The 18,082-nt window shown below is 41.5% G+C and overlaps 2 protein-coding genes across 2 annotated transcripts; both read right to left on the reverse strand.

The window, feature by feature from the left end:
- Positions 1-3,665, reverse strand: LOC106577604 (zinc finger protein 239). The gene is made up of 2 exons (XM_014155807.2): positions 3,061-3,665; positions 1-2,113 (listed from the first exon to the last, which is right to left on the reverse strand). Exons 1-2 carry the CDS (start codon positions 3,362-3,364, stop codon positions 1,332-1,334), a joined length of 1,086 nt encoding a protein of 361 aa, XP_014011282.1. The 5' UTR covers positions 3,365-3,665; the 3' UTR covers positions 1-1,331.
- Positions 3,666-10,333: 6,668 nt separating this feature from the next.
- On the reverse strand, positions 10,334-14,997 carry LOC106577606 (zinc finger protein 135). Its single transcript, XM_014155810.2, has 2 exons — positions 14,435-14,997; positions 10,334-12,721 (listed from the first exon to the last, which is right to left on the reverse strand). The coding sequence occupies exons 1-2, from the start codon at positions 14,748-14,750 to the stop codon at positions 12,201-12,203; spliced, it is 837 nt and encodes a 278-aa protein (XP_014011285.1). The 5' UTR covers positions 14,751-14,997; the 3' UTR covers positions 10,334-12,200.
- Between the last annotated feature and the right edge of the window lie 3,085 nt (positions 14,998-18,082).

Genomic DNA, 18,082 nt, shown 5'->3' on the forward strand with positions numbered 1-18,082 from the left:
AGACTTAAAAATGGCTGTCGAGCAATGATTAACAACCAACCTGATAGAGCTTGAATAATTCTTTAAAGAATAATAGGCAAATACTGTACAATCCAGGTTTGCAAAGCTCTTAAGACTCACAGCTGTACTTGCTGCCAAAGGTGATTCTAACATGTATTGACTCAGGGGTTTGAATACATATCGAAATAAAAATATATTAGTGTCTTATTTTCCATGAATAAAAAGTAATACATTTTCTTACACTTTGACTGATTATTTTGCGTCGATTGTTGACAAATAATGACAATTAAATCCATTTTAATCTCACTTTGTAACAACAAAATGTGGAAAAAGTCAAGGGGTGTGAATACTTTCTGAAGACACCGTAGATGTTTCTCAAATTTTCTTGAAATCAATGGCGACCATTATTTGAGCTGAAGAAAGAGAAAATATACTCCGACTTCGGAATGAAATGTTGCCTATTCACATCTCATATGTTGCCTGGCTGCAATATTTTATCTTGCTACGTTAATAAATACACGCAGTGTTAATTTTGGCATGGTTACCTGCCTACAATACCCACTGTAGTGTGCGTAGGTCCTAAGCCCATAGTAAATCAATAGAGATAACTGGCTAGCTACTACTGTTAGCTAACCAGATAGCCACAAAGAATTGTTAGCTAGCTACCCACAAAGAATTTACATCTACCTTGGATCACAATAGTTTTAGGTCATTTTTGCTTGTTATACTATCTGGTTATCTATATTATTACGATTCACATATAGCAAGCTGATAGTTATGAAGTAAAACGTTTGCTTTGTGTAGATCTTGTTTCGTCTCTTGCCATTGTCCTGCCTAGAAAAAGTAAGGTTCAGTGAATGGGTAAGTCCAAAGTAAGTCAATAGGACTTACTGGCTAGCTAGCAAGACATGAAGAATTGACATCTACCTTGCATAACATTCGTTTTAGATCATTTTTGCCTGTTTACTAGCTAGATGGACAGTTAGATTACGATTCACATATATCTAGCTGATAATTATGAAGTAAAACTTTTGCTTTGTGTATATCTTGTTTCATCTCTATTGTTTCCATTTTCCTGGCTGGAAGAAGGTTCAGTGAATGGGGAGATGCAGCGTGAAGTAATACAGTATGGGGAGTGCGATTGCTTCTCAAATCAAATGTTCTCCACATTCATCCTCACAAGAAAGTACTCAAGAGAATGTATGCATATTGAGAAACACCCTGTATGTCGCGAGGTTAAAAATGAAAAACAAATGTAGGCCTATTTTTTAGCAAGCTTTTGCATTTACAATTTGATTTCATGTGGCATGAACAAAAACACACATTCTCAGTCAAAAACTTAAGTCAGAACACAGCCTCTCTATTCTCTCATGTGTTTTCAGGTCCTCTGATCGGAAAAATTTCTTTCCACAATGAGAGCAATGGTATTTCTTCTCCTCCTCCTCCTGTGGTTTTGTATGTATTCTTTCATGCCCTTTCAGGTTCCCTAACCGGGTAAATCTATTTCCACACTGAGAACATTGGAAAGGCTTTTCTCCTGTGTGTGTCCTCTCATGCTCCTTCAGACTCCCTATCCGGTTAAAACCCTTTCCACACTGGGAACATTGGAAAGGCCTTTCTCCTGTGTGTGTCCTCTCATGCCCCTTCAGGCTCCTTAAACGGGTAAAACTCTTTCCACACTGGGAGCATGGGAAAGGGCTTTCTCCTGTGTGTATTCTCTCATGCTCCTTCAGGCTCCCTAACTGGGTAAAACCCTTTCCACACTGGGAACATGGGAAAGGCTTTTCTCCTGTGTGTGTCCTTTGATGTGATGTCAGGTGTAGTAATCGGGTAAAACGCTTTCCACACTCGGAGCAGTGGTGAGGCTTCTCTCCCGTGTGTATTCTCTTATGGTCCTTTAGGCTCCCTAACCACCTAAAACTCTTTCCACAGTGGATACAGTGGTAAGGTGTATCTCCTGTATGTATTCTCCTATGCATTTTCAGGCCCCTTAACTGAGTAAAACTCTTTCCACACTGGGAACAGTGGTGTCGTCTCGCTTGTTTGGACGTCTCTGCATCTGGTTCCCCTGAAGAACTCTTCCCGCTGTCAGAGTGAGAGTCTGGTCTCTCTTCTGCAAAAGACAAACAGAGTATTTAGTTAAACAGAGACCTGAATGAAACCCACACATGGTAAAACTGTCTTCCTATGAGGTTTAATCCAGAACTAGGTCCCTCAATCACCTGAAGTCAGTTTTCATAAAATTTCATCAATTAAAATAACTTGATGGCCATAATAATAATAATAATGTAGAACTTCAAATTTAATCTTGCTCTCACAGAAAGGTATGTTTTTAGATTGCCTAATAAATTGTTTGCAGTGCTATGTTGCAGACTGTATAGTGTATACCAAGACCTGGTATTACAGTCTGGTTTATTAGGTTCGTTTTAGGCTGAGCAGAGCACTAAAATAATAGATATTGTGGACAACAGAATTTAGCTAAATCAATATCATTGGATGCATTTGATGGGTTGGTATAATTTGTGGAACGTTCCAACGGGAATCTGTTCCCAAAACTTCGTAAATAACAAGGTTGCCAACAAACAAAGCATACAAAGTTGTATAGCGGCAGACTAAGATACCGGGTAAGGAGAGTGGAATTTAATTAAGTTTTCACTCACAACCATTATTTTTCCCGAAAAATGTCTGTCCTCGCTCTGGGCGCCTATGGACAAACATTAATAATAAGCTACGTGGTGATTTGATTCTTATTCGGCAGCTAGTTAGCTAGGTGAATTGATCATGCTACTCTGTATGCGTTGTTTATTGGCATTCTTGTACTTCAGAAGTTTTTGGAACAGATTTCTGTTGGAACGTTCCACAAATTATACCCACCCGCATTTGATTCATCCATTTTGTTGGTGGCCCACTATTTGATGGTATATACATCTTACAGTGTAGCTTTAACAATACAGTACAGAACAACATACTCAAGTGTAGCCTATAACGTCAGTAGAATGCTGCTATAAAACCACACGTTAGTTCAACAATTTGTGCCCCTGTTTTTAATATAGTACTTACCGGTGTTAATCAGATCTCCAGTCTCATCCTCCTCTTTCAGTGTGACAGTTATCTCCCCCTCCTCCTTCACTCCAAAAAAGGTATCCTGTTCCTTCTCTTTCTCCTCTTCGTTCACAGTAACATCCTCCTCCTCTTTCACTCTGAACTCTCCTTCCTCTTCTTTCACTGTAATTTCTTTATTTTCTTTTTTCACTGGAACATCCTCCTCCTCCTCTTTTACGACAATGTCCAGCCCCAGAGCTTCTTTCTCCGTCCAGCAGACCCCCTCTTCTTTAGCAGATGGAGAGTATTTTAGTAAACTCATGCTCAGAGAGGTTGGCTAGTTTGTTAGCCTGAGCGACTAGCCTGTTAGGCTGTTTTAGCTACCCAGCTAGCTATAGCAACGTAAATATGAAATGAAAGGGGGTAACTAGCTAACTTTATACTGTACAACGACGGAGGTGTTTTTAAAACACAGTGGCTAATATAGAACGAAATGATCTAAAGATCTCCAATGCTTCGGCTATGTTAGCTAGCAAGCTACCGTGGTGGCAGACTAGCTGTTGTTGAAGAAGGGTCCGGTTAACTAGATTGTACGTCACACTGGTAGCTTCGGTTGAAGCATATCGCCTTCTGCCGACTGGAGTTGGTACTGCTGACTGGATTAGGTAACGCAGTTGAGGGAAACGTTTTATTTTTCATTAATTTCATTAATAGATTACCGCAGTATGAGTCATAATACCCATAGAACCTAGCGGTCAAACAAGAAAATGGTTCCAATCGTTTTTCCCCCGTTCATATGGGATTTTAGAAACACTTAAAATAAGGGTTGTGTTTCATGTACGCTTACCCTGGCGGAAGTTTTGATAACAGTGTACATTTTTCTATGACAAGGTGATTCATAAAAATATGCTGCAGTATTTACCCCACCAAAATGAAATTGTAATTAGCTGCTAATGTGGCTATAATAAAGAACTAAAAATGCCATTAGGATCTGGCAGAGACCACCGAATCGAGGAAAAGGTAAAAATCTTGGGATGAACTAATTAAATGTAGTAATTAATAAATTGCCTACATTTCTTTAAATTGACAATTCTGAACTGTCTTGTGCAAGTTTTAAATTAACACAATACCTGTTAGCAAAGGTGTCTGCTAGAGATGACATGCAGGAGCTTGCAGGGGTTTGTAGTTTGCTAATTAATGCTAATTAGCGTTTTCGAATCTGAGAGTAAATAGAGCCTAAAATATTGATAAAAGTCACCTTGTCTGAGAGAGATTTAAATGGTTATCAAAGCGTCACGCCAGCGTAAGCCTACACAAAACAGTGTTTCTAAAATCCCCTATGGGACAAATGAATGGTGGAAAAACGATTCGAACAATTTCCCTGTTTGACCGCTAGGTTTTAAGGGCATGATGACACCTCCACGGTGGGGCTCTATAAAGGTAGCCAGTCATGGCTAGAAGGGTTGTTGTTGTTGAAGAAGCGTCCCGTCAACTATACTGAATAAAAATATAAATGCAACATATAAAGGGTCCCATGTTTCAGGAGCCGAAATAAAAGATCCCCGAAATGTTTCATACACACAAAAAGCTTATTTCTCTAAAATGTTGTGTACAAATTTGTTTACATCCCTGTTAAGTCTTTATTGAAGACTCATCGCTTCAGTAGGTCATATGAATGAGTGTAGTCTGGCCCAGGGGTGTGAAGGTGAACAGAAAGGCACTGGAGCGACGAACCGCCCTTGCTGTCTCTGCCTGGCCGGTTCCCCTCTCTCCACTGGAATTCGCTGCCTCTAACCCTATTACGGGGGCTGAGCCACTGGCTTACTGGTGCTCTTCCAAGCCTAGGAGGGGTGCATCACTTGAGTGGTTTGAGTCACTGACGTGATCTTCCTGTCCGGTTTGGCGCCCCCTTCGGGTTCGTGCCGTGGGGGAGACCTTCGTGGGCTATATTCGGCCTTGTCTCAGTGTAGTAAGTTGGTGGTTTGAAGATATCCCTCTAGTGTTTGGCAAAGTGGGGCTGTGCTTTGGCAAAGTGCGTGGGCTCATAACCTGCCTGGTTGGCCCAGTCTGGGGGTATCGTCGGACAGGGCCAGTGTCTCCTGACCCCTCCCGTCTCAGCCTCCAGTATTTATGCAGCAATAGTTCATGTGTCGGGGGGCTACAATTAGTCTGTTATATCTGGATTATTTCTCCTGATTTATCCGGTGTCCTGTGTGAATTTAGGTATGCTCCCTCTAACTCTCTCTCTCTTTCCCTCTTCTCTCGGAGGACCTGAACCCTAGGACAACTGCCTCAGGACTACCTGGCCTGATGACTCCAGTTTCAACTGTTCTGCCTGCGGCGATGGAACCCTGAGCTGTTCACCGGATGTTCTACCTTGTCCCAGACCTGCTGTTTTTGACTCTCTCTCTCTCTACCTGTCTCTAACTCTGACTGATCAGCTATGAAAAGCCAACTGACATTTACTCCTTTACCTGTTGCACCCTCTACAACCACTGTGATTATTATTATTTGACCCTGCTGGTCATCTATGAACGTTTGAACATCTAGGCCATGTACTGTTATCATCTCCACCTGGCACAGCCAGAAGAGGACTGGCCACCCCGCAGAGCCTGGTTCCTCTCTTGGTTTCTTCCTAGGTTCCTTTCTAGGGAGTTTTTCCTAGCCACCGTGCTTCTACATCTGCATTGCTTGCTATTAGGGGTTTTAGGCTGGGTTTCTGTATAGCACTTTGTGACATCGGCTGATGTAAAAAGGGCTTCGTAAATACATTTGATTGATTGATTGCTAGGTAGCATTTCTCCTTTGCCAAGATAATCCAACCATCTGACAGGTGTGGAATATCAAGAAGTTGATTAAACAGCATGATCATTACACAGGTGCACCTTGTGATGGGGATAATAAACGGCCACTCTAAAATGTGCAGTTTTTTTTCACACTCAACACAATACCAAAGATGTTTCAAGTTTTGAGGGAGCATGCAATTGGCATGCTGAATGCAGGAATGTCCACCAGAGCTGTTGCCAGAGAATTGATGTTAATTTCTCTACCATAAGCCGCCTCCAACAATAGCTGCGCCCCTGCCCAGTCATGTGAAATCCATAGATTAGGGCCTAATTTATTTTAATTGACTGATTTCCTTACATGAATTGTAACTCAGTAAAATCATTAACATTTTTGGATGTTAAGTTTATATTTTTGTTCAGTATATATACAGTTGAAGTCAGAAGTTTACATACACCTTAGCCAAATACATTTAAACTCAGTTTTTCACAAGTCCTAAAATTTAATCCTAGTAAAGATTCCCTGTTTTAGGTCAGTTAGGATCACCACTTTATTTTATTAATGTGAAATGTCTAAATAATAGTAGAGAGAATGATTTATTTCAGCTTTTATTTCTTCCATCACATTCCCGGTGGATCAGATGTTCACATACACTCAATTAGTATTTGGTAGCATTGCCTTTAAATTGTTTCACTTGGGTCAAACGTTGCGGGTAGCCTTCCAAAAGCCTCCCACAATAAGTTGGGTGAATTTTGGCCCCTTCCTCCTGACAGAGCTGGTGTAACTGAGTCAGGTTTGTAGGCCTCCTTGCTCGCACACGCTTTTTCAGTTCTGCCCACAAATTTTCTATAGGATTGAGGTCTGGGCTTTGTGATGGCCACTCCAATACCTGGACTTTGTTGTCCTTGAGCCATTTTGCCACAACTTTGGAAGTATTCTTGGGGTCATTGTCCATTTGGAAGACCCATTTGTGACCAAGCATTAACTTCCTGACTGATGTCTTGAGATGTTGCTTCAATATATCCACATAATTTTACTCCCTCATGATGGCATCTATTTTGTGAAATGCACCAGTCCCTTCTGCAGAAAAGCATCCCCACAACATGATGCTGCCACCCCTGCGCTTCACGTTTGGGATGGTGTTCTTCGGCTTGCAAGCCTCCCCTTTTTCCTCCAAACATAACGATGGTCATTATGGCCAAACAGTTCTATTTTTGCTTCATCAGACCAGAGGACATTTCTCCAAAAAGTACGATCTTTGTCCCCATGTGCAGTTGCAAACCGTAGTCTGGCTTTTTTATGGCAGTTTTAGAGCAGTGACTTCTTCCTTGCTGAGCAGCCTATCAAGTTATGTCGATAAAGGACTTGTTTTACTGTGGATATAGATACTTTTGTACCCGTTTCCTCCAGCATCTTCACAAGGTCCTTTGCTGTTGTTCTGGGATTGATTTGCACTTTCCACACCAAAGTACGTTCATCTCTAGGAGACAGAACGCGTCTCCTTCCTGAGCGGTATGACAGCTGCGTGGTCCCACGGTGTTTATACTTGCGTACTATTGTTTGTACAGATGAACGTGGTACCTTCAGGCGTTAGGAAATTGCCCCAAAGGATGAACCAGACTTGTGGAAGTCTACAATTTTATTTTTGAGGTCTTGGCTGATTTCTTTTGATTTTCCCATGATGTCAAGCAAAGAGGCACTGAGTTTGAAGGTAGGCCTTGAAATACATCCACAGGTACACCTCCAATTGACTCAAATTATGTCAATTAGCCTATCAGAAGCTTCTAAAGTGATGGCATCATTTTCCAAGATTTTCCAAGCTGTTTAAAGGCACAGGCAACAGTGTATTGTGGCAGACCAGGGGTTGGGTCAAAATGTTTACACAGATCAGACACGGACAGAGTAGGATTATCTCAGTTTCAAAGGTGTTTATTAAAATAATAGTCCAAAAGAAAAGGTCTCCCCCAAGACACCCTCTCCAGGATACTGTCTTCTGGGCTCCAGGTCTTGCTGTATCCTGTGGGGATCAAAAACTGAACTCCCTCCTGTTACCGTCCCCAACTATACAGGAGTCCTTTCCTCCCCCAGTCTCTCCCCCCCCATGTGCTGCCCTTCTGGCAGCTTTATGGGACTTGTACAGCTGGTGAGCAATCAGCCCTTGATTACTCACCAATCAGCCCCAATTTGTCCTGGCCGGAGAGCCCATCGAGACCTGGCACGTCCAGCAGATGGAGCCATCGCCTCGTGATGTATACTCCGTCTGTCACCAGGCCTCGACGAGTCTCCCCCTGGTGGCTGACCTGCTGTACACCACAGTATTTAAACTTCTGACCCACTGGAATTGTGATACAATGAATTATAAGTGAAATAATCTGTCTGTAAGCAATTGTTGGAAAAATGACTTGTGTCATGCACAAAGTAGATGTCCTAACCCACTTGCCAAAACTATAGTTTGTTAACAAGAAATTTGTGGAGTGGTTGAAAAACAATTTTGAATGACTCCAACCTAAGTGTATGTAAACTTCTGACTTCAACTGTATATAAACACACATGCCCTCTGCTGACTGGAGTAGGAAAGGAGCACGTTTTTATTTTTTACAAAACATTTAGGGTTGTGGGTTCGATTTCCACGGGGGACCTATTGTAAATCGCTCTGGAAAAGAGAGTCTGCTAAATTACTAAAATGTTTTTTTTTAAAATCTTCATTTTTCAATATTAAATGGTGAAGTACAAAGAGAAGCATGTGTTGATTGATTAGTAATAATTGTAAACAAACGTTACATCAACTACTGCATTTAAGGCAATTTCTTATTCATTATTCAGGTAAACAGATATATAAATATACAACTAGGTCTCTAATGCTCCTACATGTAACACCATTCAAAAGTTTGGGCACACCTACTCATTCAAGGGGTTTTTCTTTATTTTTTACTATTTTCCACATTGTAGAATAATAGTGAAGACATCAAAACTATGAAATAACACATTTGGAATCATGTAGAAACCAAAAAAGTATTAAACAAATTTTAGATTCTTCAAAGTAGCCACCCTTTGCCTTGATGACAGCTTTGCACACTCTTGGCATTCTCTCAACCAGATTCATGAGGTAGTCACCTGGAATGCATTTCAATGAACAGGTGTGCCTTGTTAAAAGTTAATTTGTGGATTTTTTTTCCTTCTTAATGCGTTTGAGACAAATCAGTTGTGTTGTGACAAGGTAGGGTTGGTATACAGAAGATAGCTCTACTTGGTAAAAGACCAAGTCCGTATTATGGCAAGAACAGCTCAAATAAGCAAAGAGAAACAACAGTTCATAATTACTTTAAAACATGAAGGTCATTCAATCCGGAAAATTTAAAGTAAGTTTGAATGTTTCTTCATGTGCAGTCACAAAAACCATCAAGCGCTATGAGGAAACTGGCTCACATGTGAACCACCACAGGAAAGTAAGACCCAGAGTTACCTCTGATGCAGAGGATAAGTTCATTAGAGTTACTAGCCTCAGAAATTGCAGCCCAAATAAATGCTTCACAGAGTTCAAGTAACAGACATCTCAAAATCAACTGTTCAGAGGAGACTGCGTAAATCAGGCCTTCATGGTCGAATTGCTGCAAAGAAACCACTACTAAAGGACACCAATATGAAGAAGAGACTTGCGTTGGCCAAAAAACACAAGCAATGGAAATCTGTCCTTTGGTCTGATGAGTCCAAATTTGAGATACAAGGTAGAAAATAGTACAAATAAAGAAAAACTCTTGAATGAGTAGGTGTGTCCAATCAAATTAATTTAGCTATATCCAAATCATATATCAAATCACATTCAAGACATTTCAAGGTTGGAATCAAGAAATGCAAAATTCTATTCATCTACAGTGCCCTCAGAAAGTATTCATACCCCTTGACTTATTTCACATTTTGTTGTGTTACAGCCTGAATTCAAAATGGTTGAAATAAAAAATGTTCTCACCCATCTACACACAATACCCCATAATGATAAAGTGAAAACATGTTTAGAATTTTTTGCAAATGTATTAAAAATGAAACACAGAATATCTCCTTTACATAAGTATTCACACCTGAGCCAATACTGCGTAGAAGCACCTTTGGCAGTGATTACAGCTGTGTCTTTCTGGGTACGTTTTTAAGAGCTTTCCACTACTGAATTGTGCAACTTTAGCCCACTATTCTTTTCACAATTCTTCAAGCTCTGTCAAATTGGTTGTTGATCATTGCTAGACAACCATTTTCAGGTCTTGCCATAGATTTTCAAGCAGATTCAACACTGTAACTCAGCCACTCAGAAACATTCACTGCATTCTTGGTAAGCAACTCCAGATTTGGCCCTGTGTTTTAGGTTATTGTCTTGCTGAAAGGTGAATTCATCTCTCAGTGTCTGGTGAAAAGCAGACTGAACCAGATTTTTCTGTAGGATTTTTTCTGTGCTTTAACAGTTACAAGCATTCCCATAACATGATGCAGCCACTATAATGCTTGAAAATATGGAGAGTGGTACTTACTAATGTCTTTTATTGGACTTGCCCCAAACATAACACTTTGTATTCAGGACAAAAAGTAAATTGATTTGCAACATTTCTTGCAGTGTTATTTTAGTGCCTTGATACAAACAGGATGCATGTTTTGGAATATTTGTCTTCTTCCTTTTCACTCTGTCATTTAGATTAGTATTGTGGAGTAACTACAACGTTGTTGATCCATCCTCAGTTTTCTCCTATCACAGCCATTAAACTCTGTAACTGTTTAAAGTCACCATTGGTCCAATCCCGGAGCGGTTTCCTTTCTCTCCGGCAACTGAGTTAGGAAGGATGCATGTATCTTTGTCGTGGCTGGGTGTATTGATACACCATCCAAAGTGTAATTAATAACTTCACCATGCTCAAAGGGATATTCGATGTCTGCTGTCTTTTTTTTCTTTTTTTACCCATCTACCAATAGGTGCTCTCCTTTGCAAGGCATTGGGATACCTCCCTGGTCATTGTGGTTGAATCTGTGTTTGAAATTCACTGCTCGGCTCAGGGACCTTACAGATAATTGTATGTGTGGGGTAGAGAGATGAGGAAGTCATTCAAAAATCATGTTGAACATTATTGTACACAGAGCGAGTCCATGGAAAAGCTGAACTTAATTAGGCTTGCCATAACAAAGGAGTTGAATACTAATTGACAAGACATTTCAGCTTTTCATTTGTAAATAATTTCAAAAAATTCGAAAAACATAAATCCGCTTTGACATTATGGGGTATTGTGTGTATGCCAGTGACACAAAATCGGAAATAAAATGTGGAATAATTCAAGGAGTGTGAATCATTTCTGAAGGCACTATATTGTTAGGTTTTAATTATTAAAAGTAAGAACTCAACGGACACTATGAAAGCTTAAACCAAGTTAATTCATCCCAAAGGGTCAAACAGCTCTACAGACGACGACATATTCACACAAGCACCGATATGTAACCCTTTCTCCTATGCCGAGTCACCTCCTACACATCTGAACAGCCAAGGCATCTCTGTTGCTAGACAGAACCTTAGTGATATCTGTTCTTCCTCACTTCATCTGACCTGACCTCTGCCCCAAAGTGCTCACTCCTCCCCAACTCACAGCTGTCATGGTGACTGGTACCAGACTGTGTCTCTTCTCCTCCCAGAGGATTCCTCCCATAGGATCCCTGATGGCTAACAAAAACATATCCTGACATAATGTAAACGTTATACATTATCCTCTCTTCCTCAGTGACATGAATAAGTATATTTCATATTATCAGAACCCTGTCATTCTATAGTGACTTTCCCTGTGGCCGTATTAACCCCTCTCACGTCTGTGAAGTGAGCGGAGTTATTTTCCACTCTTAAAGCATATTGCTCTATTTCATCCACTATCCCGCAATTGCCGTTGTGATCACAGGTTTCAAACCTGCCATCAAAGCTGAAATACAAATTCTATCAATGTACTCACGTACCCAGTCTTTCTGTTGCTGAGTACATCTACTAATTCCGGGTTTATCGGTTTGTATTTTTTGTTGAGATAATGCTGACATGAAAACACTGGTATATTGAACTTTTGATTCAGGTTTTATGTCATTGTGCCAAGTCATAATTGCCTCCCTGAATTTTCTATCAGATTGGAATTTTCCGTCAGCCGGGAAATGCTGACCAACCTTATCCAGTTTGCTAATTTTTTCCCATACTCGATCCCATTTTGTAGAATGCTTGTGCGCTTCTTTCAGCGCCTCCATGGCTTTATTAAAATCCTCTAGCTCTGCATTACAGGGAGAATCGGGGCTGTCTGTTGCCATTTCAATAGTTACTTCATTTACACAATTTAATTTCATGTGGCATGAACAAAAACACAAATTCCCAGTCAAAAACATAAGTCAGAACACAGCCTCTCTATTCTCTCATGTGATTCCAGGTCCTCTGACTGGGAAAATGTCTTTCCGCAATGAGAGCAGTGGTATGTCTTCTCCTCCTGTGTATGTATTCTTTCATGCTTATTCAGATGCCTTAATCGGTTAAATACCTTTCCACACATGGAGCAGTGGTAGGTCTTATCACCTCCCGTGTGTGTCCTGTCATGCTTATTGAGGGCCCCTAACTGGGTAAAACTCTGACCACACAGGGAACATTGGTAGGGCTTTTCTCGTGTGTGTGTCTTCTCATGCTTTTTCAGACTACCTAACCACCTAAAACTCTTTTCACACTGGAAGCAGTGGTAGGGCTTTTCTCCTGTGTGTATTCTCTCATGCGTTTTCAAGCTCCCTAACTGGGTAAAACTCTTTCCACACTGGGAGCAGTGGTGTCGTCCTGCCGGTTTGGACGTCTTTGGGTCTGGTTCACCTGAAGGACTCTTCTCGCTGTCAGAAGGAGAGTCAAGTCTCTCTCCTGCCAAAGACAGAGTATTTAGTTAAACAGAGACCTGAATAAAAACCCCACATGATAAGTGTCTTCCTACGAGTTTTCTTCTGGACTAGATCCCTCAATAACCTGAGACCAGTCTTCACAACATTTCATAATTAAAAATATTTTAAAAACAAATGAAGAGCTCCAAATCAAATCTTGCTCTAATGGATTGTCATGTCAAACTATTTCAGTCAATGTTACAGGTTGCATTTGATCGATTGTTAACAACGTTTTGTTGGTGGCCCACTATCTCTAAAGTAATAATAGAAATTACAATATTTTCAAAATGATCGTTTTTGTGTTCAGCCAAGCCTTTCCTTCGAAATGGCTATCCATGTTTTGACCGAAGACTTACCAACTCACAGACTTCTGCTAATATGTTCAGTCTCCACAAAAAAGCTTGTCCATTTCATGTAACATCCATAACGCTAAATTGGGAATCCATGTAACATCCATAAGGGGGAATCCATCTTTGAATTAGATTGGAAGGGGTGGGGGTAGCATCAAAAAGTGGATTTAATACTTTCTTGGGCACTACTTGGCGATGCAAACAATGATAAACTGTCTACCGATTATGGATACCATCCAACGCAGGACACTTACTGCTAAAACAGGTAGCGTACCGCAACGGGTTCGGGTGACATCTCACAAGCTGTCGCTATGGAATGACCTAAGACGGGACGCTACTGTTAAAATTACAGTACTTACTGTTATTAACTGTATACACGATGGCGAGCTTTGAAGGGCTACCCCTAAGGGTGAGATATTTAAGTTGTAATTTCGCACAAAACAATCCATTGTTAACATTTGTTGGTGGCCGACTTTAATGGTATACACATTTTACAGTGTAGCTTTCTTTCCGACATTAAAAAACTGCATAATCAAAAAGGCCCCTTTAAAACCATGCATTGGTTCAACAACAGTGTGACCTGGCCTCTTTTAGAATCCAAGAGTGGAAGACTTGCATTGGCTCCTGTCATTAATACTCAGCATTTCTGAACCATCCCATTACATGTCAGAATGTTGAATAAACTTCATTTTTAAATTAATTTACCTGTTGTCCATTGATTTTGTCCTTATGTCTGATGTAATCTTAGACAAAATATGGACAGGGAAGTGTTAACCCGAGTTTCAGTATGCTGGTCTGTATTTAGGTTGTGTTTCCGGTTTAGTATTTTTTAATACTTATGCAATTCGCACAATACAAACACTTGCACAATATGTAAACAATGGCGGAGCTTAATCACAGACACAGAGCTAACTTTGTCCCACGTAATCAGCTGGCAAGTTTCACAAGCATTTCCAGCTGATTGTGAGGGAACTTGCCTTGGTCAACAACATTCAAGGTTCAATTCAGCTATTGTTTACATATTGTGCATCACATGCAATGCATCAACGGATTGAAAATACACGTGACATAACCTACCGACACCGCAAAAAGTCAGGTAAATAATACTTTCCTGTGGATATTTTACCTTCACTTCCCACAGTCAAATGCACCAACAGCACAGACAACGGTAAAGTGTTAACACAGAACAATTAGACATATTTGGTGTTAATGTCATTATATTCAACATTCTGGCTTGTAGATACTTTTTTTTGGTCGACTTCTTTCAAACTGAATATACATGGTAACAGTCTGACGTTAAGACAATGTGTGCCCCTCTTGTTAATTAAGATAATAACATTACTCACCGTTGTTAATCTGATCTCCAGTCTCTTCCTCTTTCAATGTTACAGTTATCTCCTCCTTCACTCCAAAAACGCCACCCTCCACTTTTTCTTCCCCCTCTTCTTTCACAGTGACGACGACCTCCTCTTTCACTCTGAACTCTTCCTTCACTGGAGCTCCTTCACCTTTCATTGCAACAGCCTCACCCTCTACCTCTTTTTTTACTGTGACAGCCTCCTCTGCCTCCTCCTCTTTTACGACAATGTTCAGCCAAAGACCCTCTTTCTCCGTCCAGCAGACTTCCTCTTCTTTAGCAGGGCAGTAGCTTAATGAGCTCATGGTCGGATGTTAGCTAGCTAGTTAGCACATTATTATCATCAGCTAGGCTGTTTTAGCTATCCAGCTAACCACTAGAAACGTGAATATGAAATGTAAATGGTAAACTAGCTTGAACGACCGAAGTGTGTTCAAAACACAGTGGCTAATATACACCGAAGTCTAAAGAGCTTGAATCTTTCGGCTATGTTGGCTAGCAAGCTACCGTGGTAGCTCACTAACTGTTGTTAAAGAACCTCTTCTTCTTTGATGAGGTTTAACGGCGGTTGGTTTCCAATATATGTTGCATTACCGCCACCTACTGGAGTACAACTCCCTTATACATTGCTTGTACCATCTAACACTACACTCACAAAAATAATAACAACATCCTACTCCACTATTTCAATATATTTAGTCCTACCTCATGCCAACAACCTGAAAGGATGGGACACCACCACTTAACACACCCTGTAACTCTTCTGATGTCAAGTCTCGCACACCCAAATACCTCAATGCAGCTGCCACCACAACCTCAATTTTCTATGACTTATGTTCCATCCCTGCAGTACAGTTGATAACCATTGCTATAAATGCAAGAAATCCAATCTTACTGAAAGATATATCACTTATTGGCCTATCCCTCTGTACTGGTACAGATCAACTACTCACACCACTCCTCTCAGGATCCCTCCCCCTTGACCCATCTTCCTCTACTTTCTTCACTGCCTCAGGACATGACAATTTGTGCACTATTCGAACCCTGGAAACCTCAACCTGCCTATCTCGCATAGGACGTTTCTGATCCCCAGCCCCATGTGGCCCCCCCACGAATAAACACATACCACTACTTTTCCCAATGCTACACATTCCTTTGTCTCATGCCATTCTGCACACTTCTCACACCAAGGAACCTCCCTCCTACACACTGCTGCCACATGCCCATAAGCTTGACAAAGTAATAAAGTCATGTATTCGGCACAAAAGCTTGTACAGGATAACTTATATATCCTAACATCACTTTGTTCGGAAAAGACACAACATCAAAACTCAAAAGAACAATGACACTTCTGTTTCACCATTCACTTTCCCACCATTTTTAACCGACTCAAGCTCACGGTCTTCCTCCCTCTCTCTCTTAGACCTCCTCTGCCTCTCTTTTTCCCTCCACTCCTCCTCTGTATTCCAAGTATACATCTCCTTTTGATAATACTGCACTTCTCCAGACACATCTTGTTCTTCCTTTCTCAAGGGACGCCATTTAACCGGCTGTCACAATCTCCGTATAATCAGCACGAACCCCTCAGGATGTAGCGCTCAACAGTGCATCCCACTTATAAAGCAGCTGCTTCGTCTTGATGTTCTTCTTTATCAGAAGCTACCGCCACGTTTTTCAATTTCAAACAAGCGCGCTCTTCAAGCCACCATCCCCGTGTAAACATCTAACTCGATCCCCCTTCCCCGCCATCAAGGGTGTCTTAAAGGGAGTTGGGATGTGCAAAAGAGAAATTATAATAAATTCAGACAAACAAAGAGAAGCATGTGTTGATTGATTAAATCAAATCATCAAATCAAATCACATTTTATTAGTCACATGCTCCGAATACAACAGGTGTAGATCTTACCGTGAAATGCTTACTTACAAGCCCCTAACCAACAATGCAGTTTAAAAAATAATAAATAATAATCTGAAATAAAAGTAACAAGTAGTTAAAGAGCAGCAGTTAAATAACAATAGCGAGACTATATACAGGGGGTACCGGTACAGAGTCAATGTGTGGGGGCACAGGTTAGTCGATGTAATTGAGGTAATATGTACATGTAGGTAGAGTTATTAAAGTGGCTATGCATAGATAATAACAGAGTAGCAGCGGCGTAAAAGAGGGGGCAATGCAAATGGTCTGGGTAGCCATGTGATTGTTCAGGAGTCTTATGGCTTGAGGGTAGAAGCTGTTTAGAAGCCTCTTGGACCTAGACTTGAAGCTCCTGTACTGCTTAACCGTGCAGTAGCAGAGAGAACAGTCTATGACTAGGGTGGCTGGGGTCTTTGACAATTTATAGGGCCTTCCTCTGACACCGCCTGGTATAGGGATGTACTGGGCTGTACGCTCTACCCTCTATAGTGGCTTGTGGTCGGAGGCCGAGCAGTTGCCTTACCAGGCAGTAATGCAACCCGTCAGATTGCTCTCGATGGTGCAGCTGTAGGGCCTTTTGAGGATCTGAGTACCATTGACAAATCTGTTCAGTCTCCTGAGGGGGAATAGGTTTTGTCGTGCGCTCTTCACGACTGTCTTGGTGTGAATGGACCATATTAGTTTGTTGGTGATGTGGACACCAAGGAACTTGAAGCTCTCAACCTGCTACACTACAGCCCCATCGAGGAGAATGGGGGTGTGCTCTGTCCTCCTTTTCCTGTAGTCCACAATCAACTCCTTTGTCTTGATCACGTTGAGGGAGAGGTTGTTGTCCTGGCACCACACGGCCAGGTCTCTGACCTCCTCCCTATAGGCTGTCTCGTCGTTGTCTGTGATCAGGCCTACCACTGTTGTGTCATCGGCAAACTTAATGGTGTTGGAGTCGTGCCTGGCCGTGCAGTCATGAGTGAACAGGGAGTACAGGAAGGGACTGAGCACGCACCCCTGAGGGGCCCTTGTGTTGAGGATCAGTGTGGCGGATGTGTTGTTACCTTCCCTTACCACCTGGGGGCGGCACGTCAGAAAGTCCAGGATCCAGTTGCAGAGGGAGGTGTTTAGTCCCAGGGTCCTTAGCTTATTGATGAGCTTTGAAGTCACTATGGTGTTGAACGCTGAGCTGTAGACAATTAATAGCATTCTCACATAGGTGTTCCTTTTGTCCAGGTGGGAAAGGGCAGTGTGGAGTGCAATAGAGATTGCATCATTTGTGGATCTGTTGGTGCGGTATGCAAATTGGAGTGGGTCTAGGGTTTCTGGGATAATGGTGTTGATGTGAGCCATTACCAGCCTTTCAAAGCACTTCATGGCTACAGACGTGAGTGCTACGTGTCAGTAGTTATTTAGGCAGGTTACCTTATTGTTCATGGGCACAGGGACTATGGTGGTCTGCTTGAAACATGTTGGTATTACAGACTCGGACAGGGAGAGGTTGAAAATGTCAGTGAAGACACTTGCCAGTTGATCAGCGCATGCTCGCAGTACACGTCCTGGTAATCCGTCTGGCCCTGCGGCCTTGTGAATGTTGACCTGTTTAAAGGTCTTACTCACATCGGCTGCGGAGAGTGTGATCACACAGTCATCCGGAACAGCTGGTGCTCTCATGCATGTTTCAGTGTTATTTTCCTCGAAGCGAGCATGGAAGTGATTTAGCTTGTCTGGTAG

This window comes from Salmo salar, chromosome ssa18 (assembly GCF_905237065.1).
Source record: "Salmo salar chromosome ssa18, Ssal_v3.1, whole genome shotgun sequence".
Taxonomy (NCBI): domain Eukaryota; kingdom Metazoa; phylum Chordata; class Actinopteri; order Salmoniformes; family Salmonidae; genus Salmo; species Salmo salar.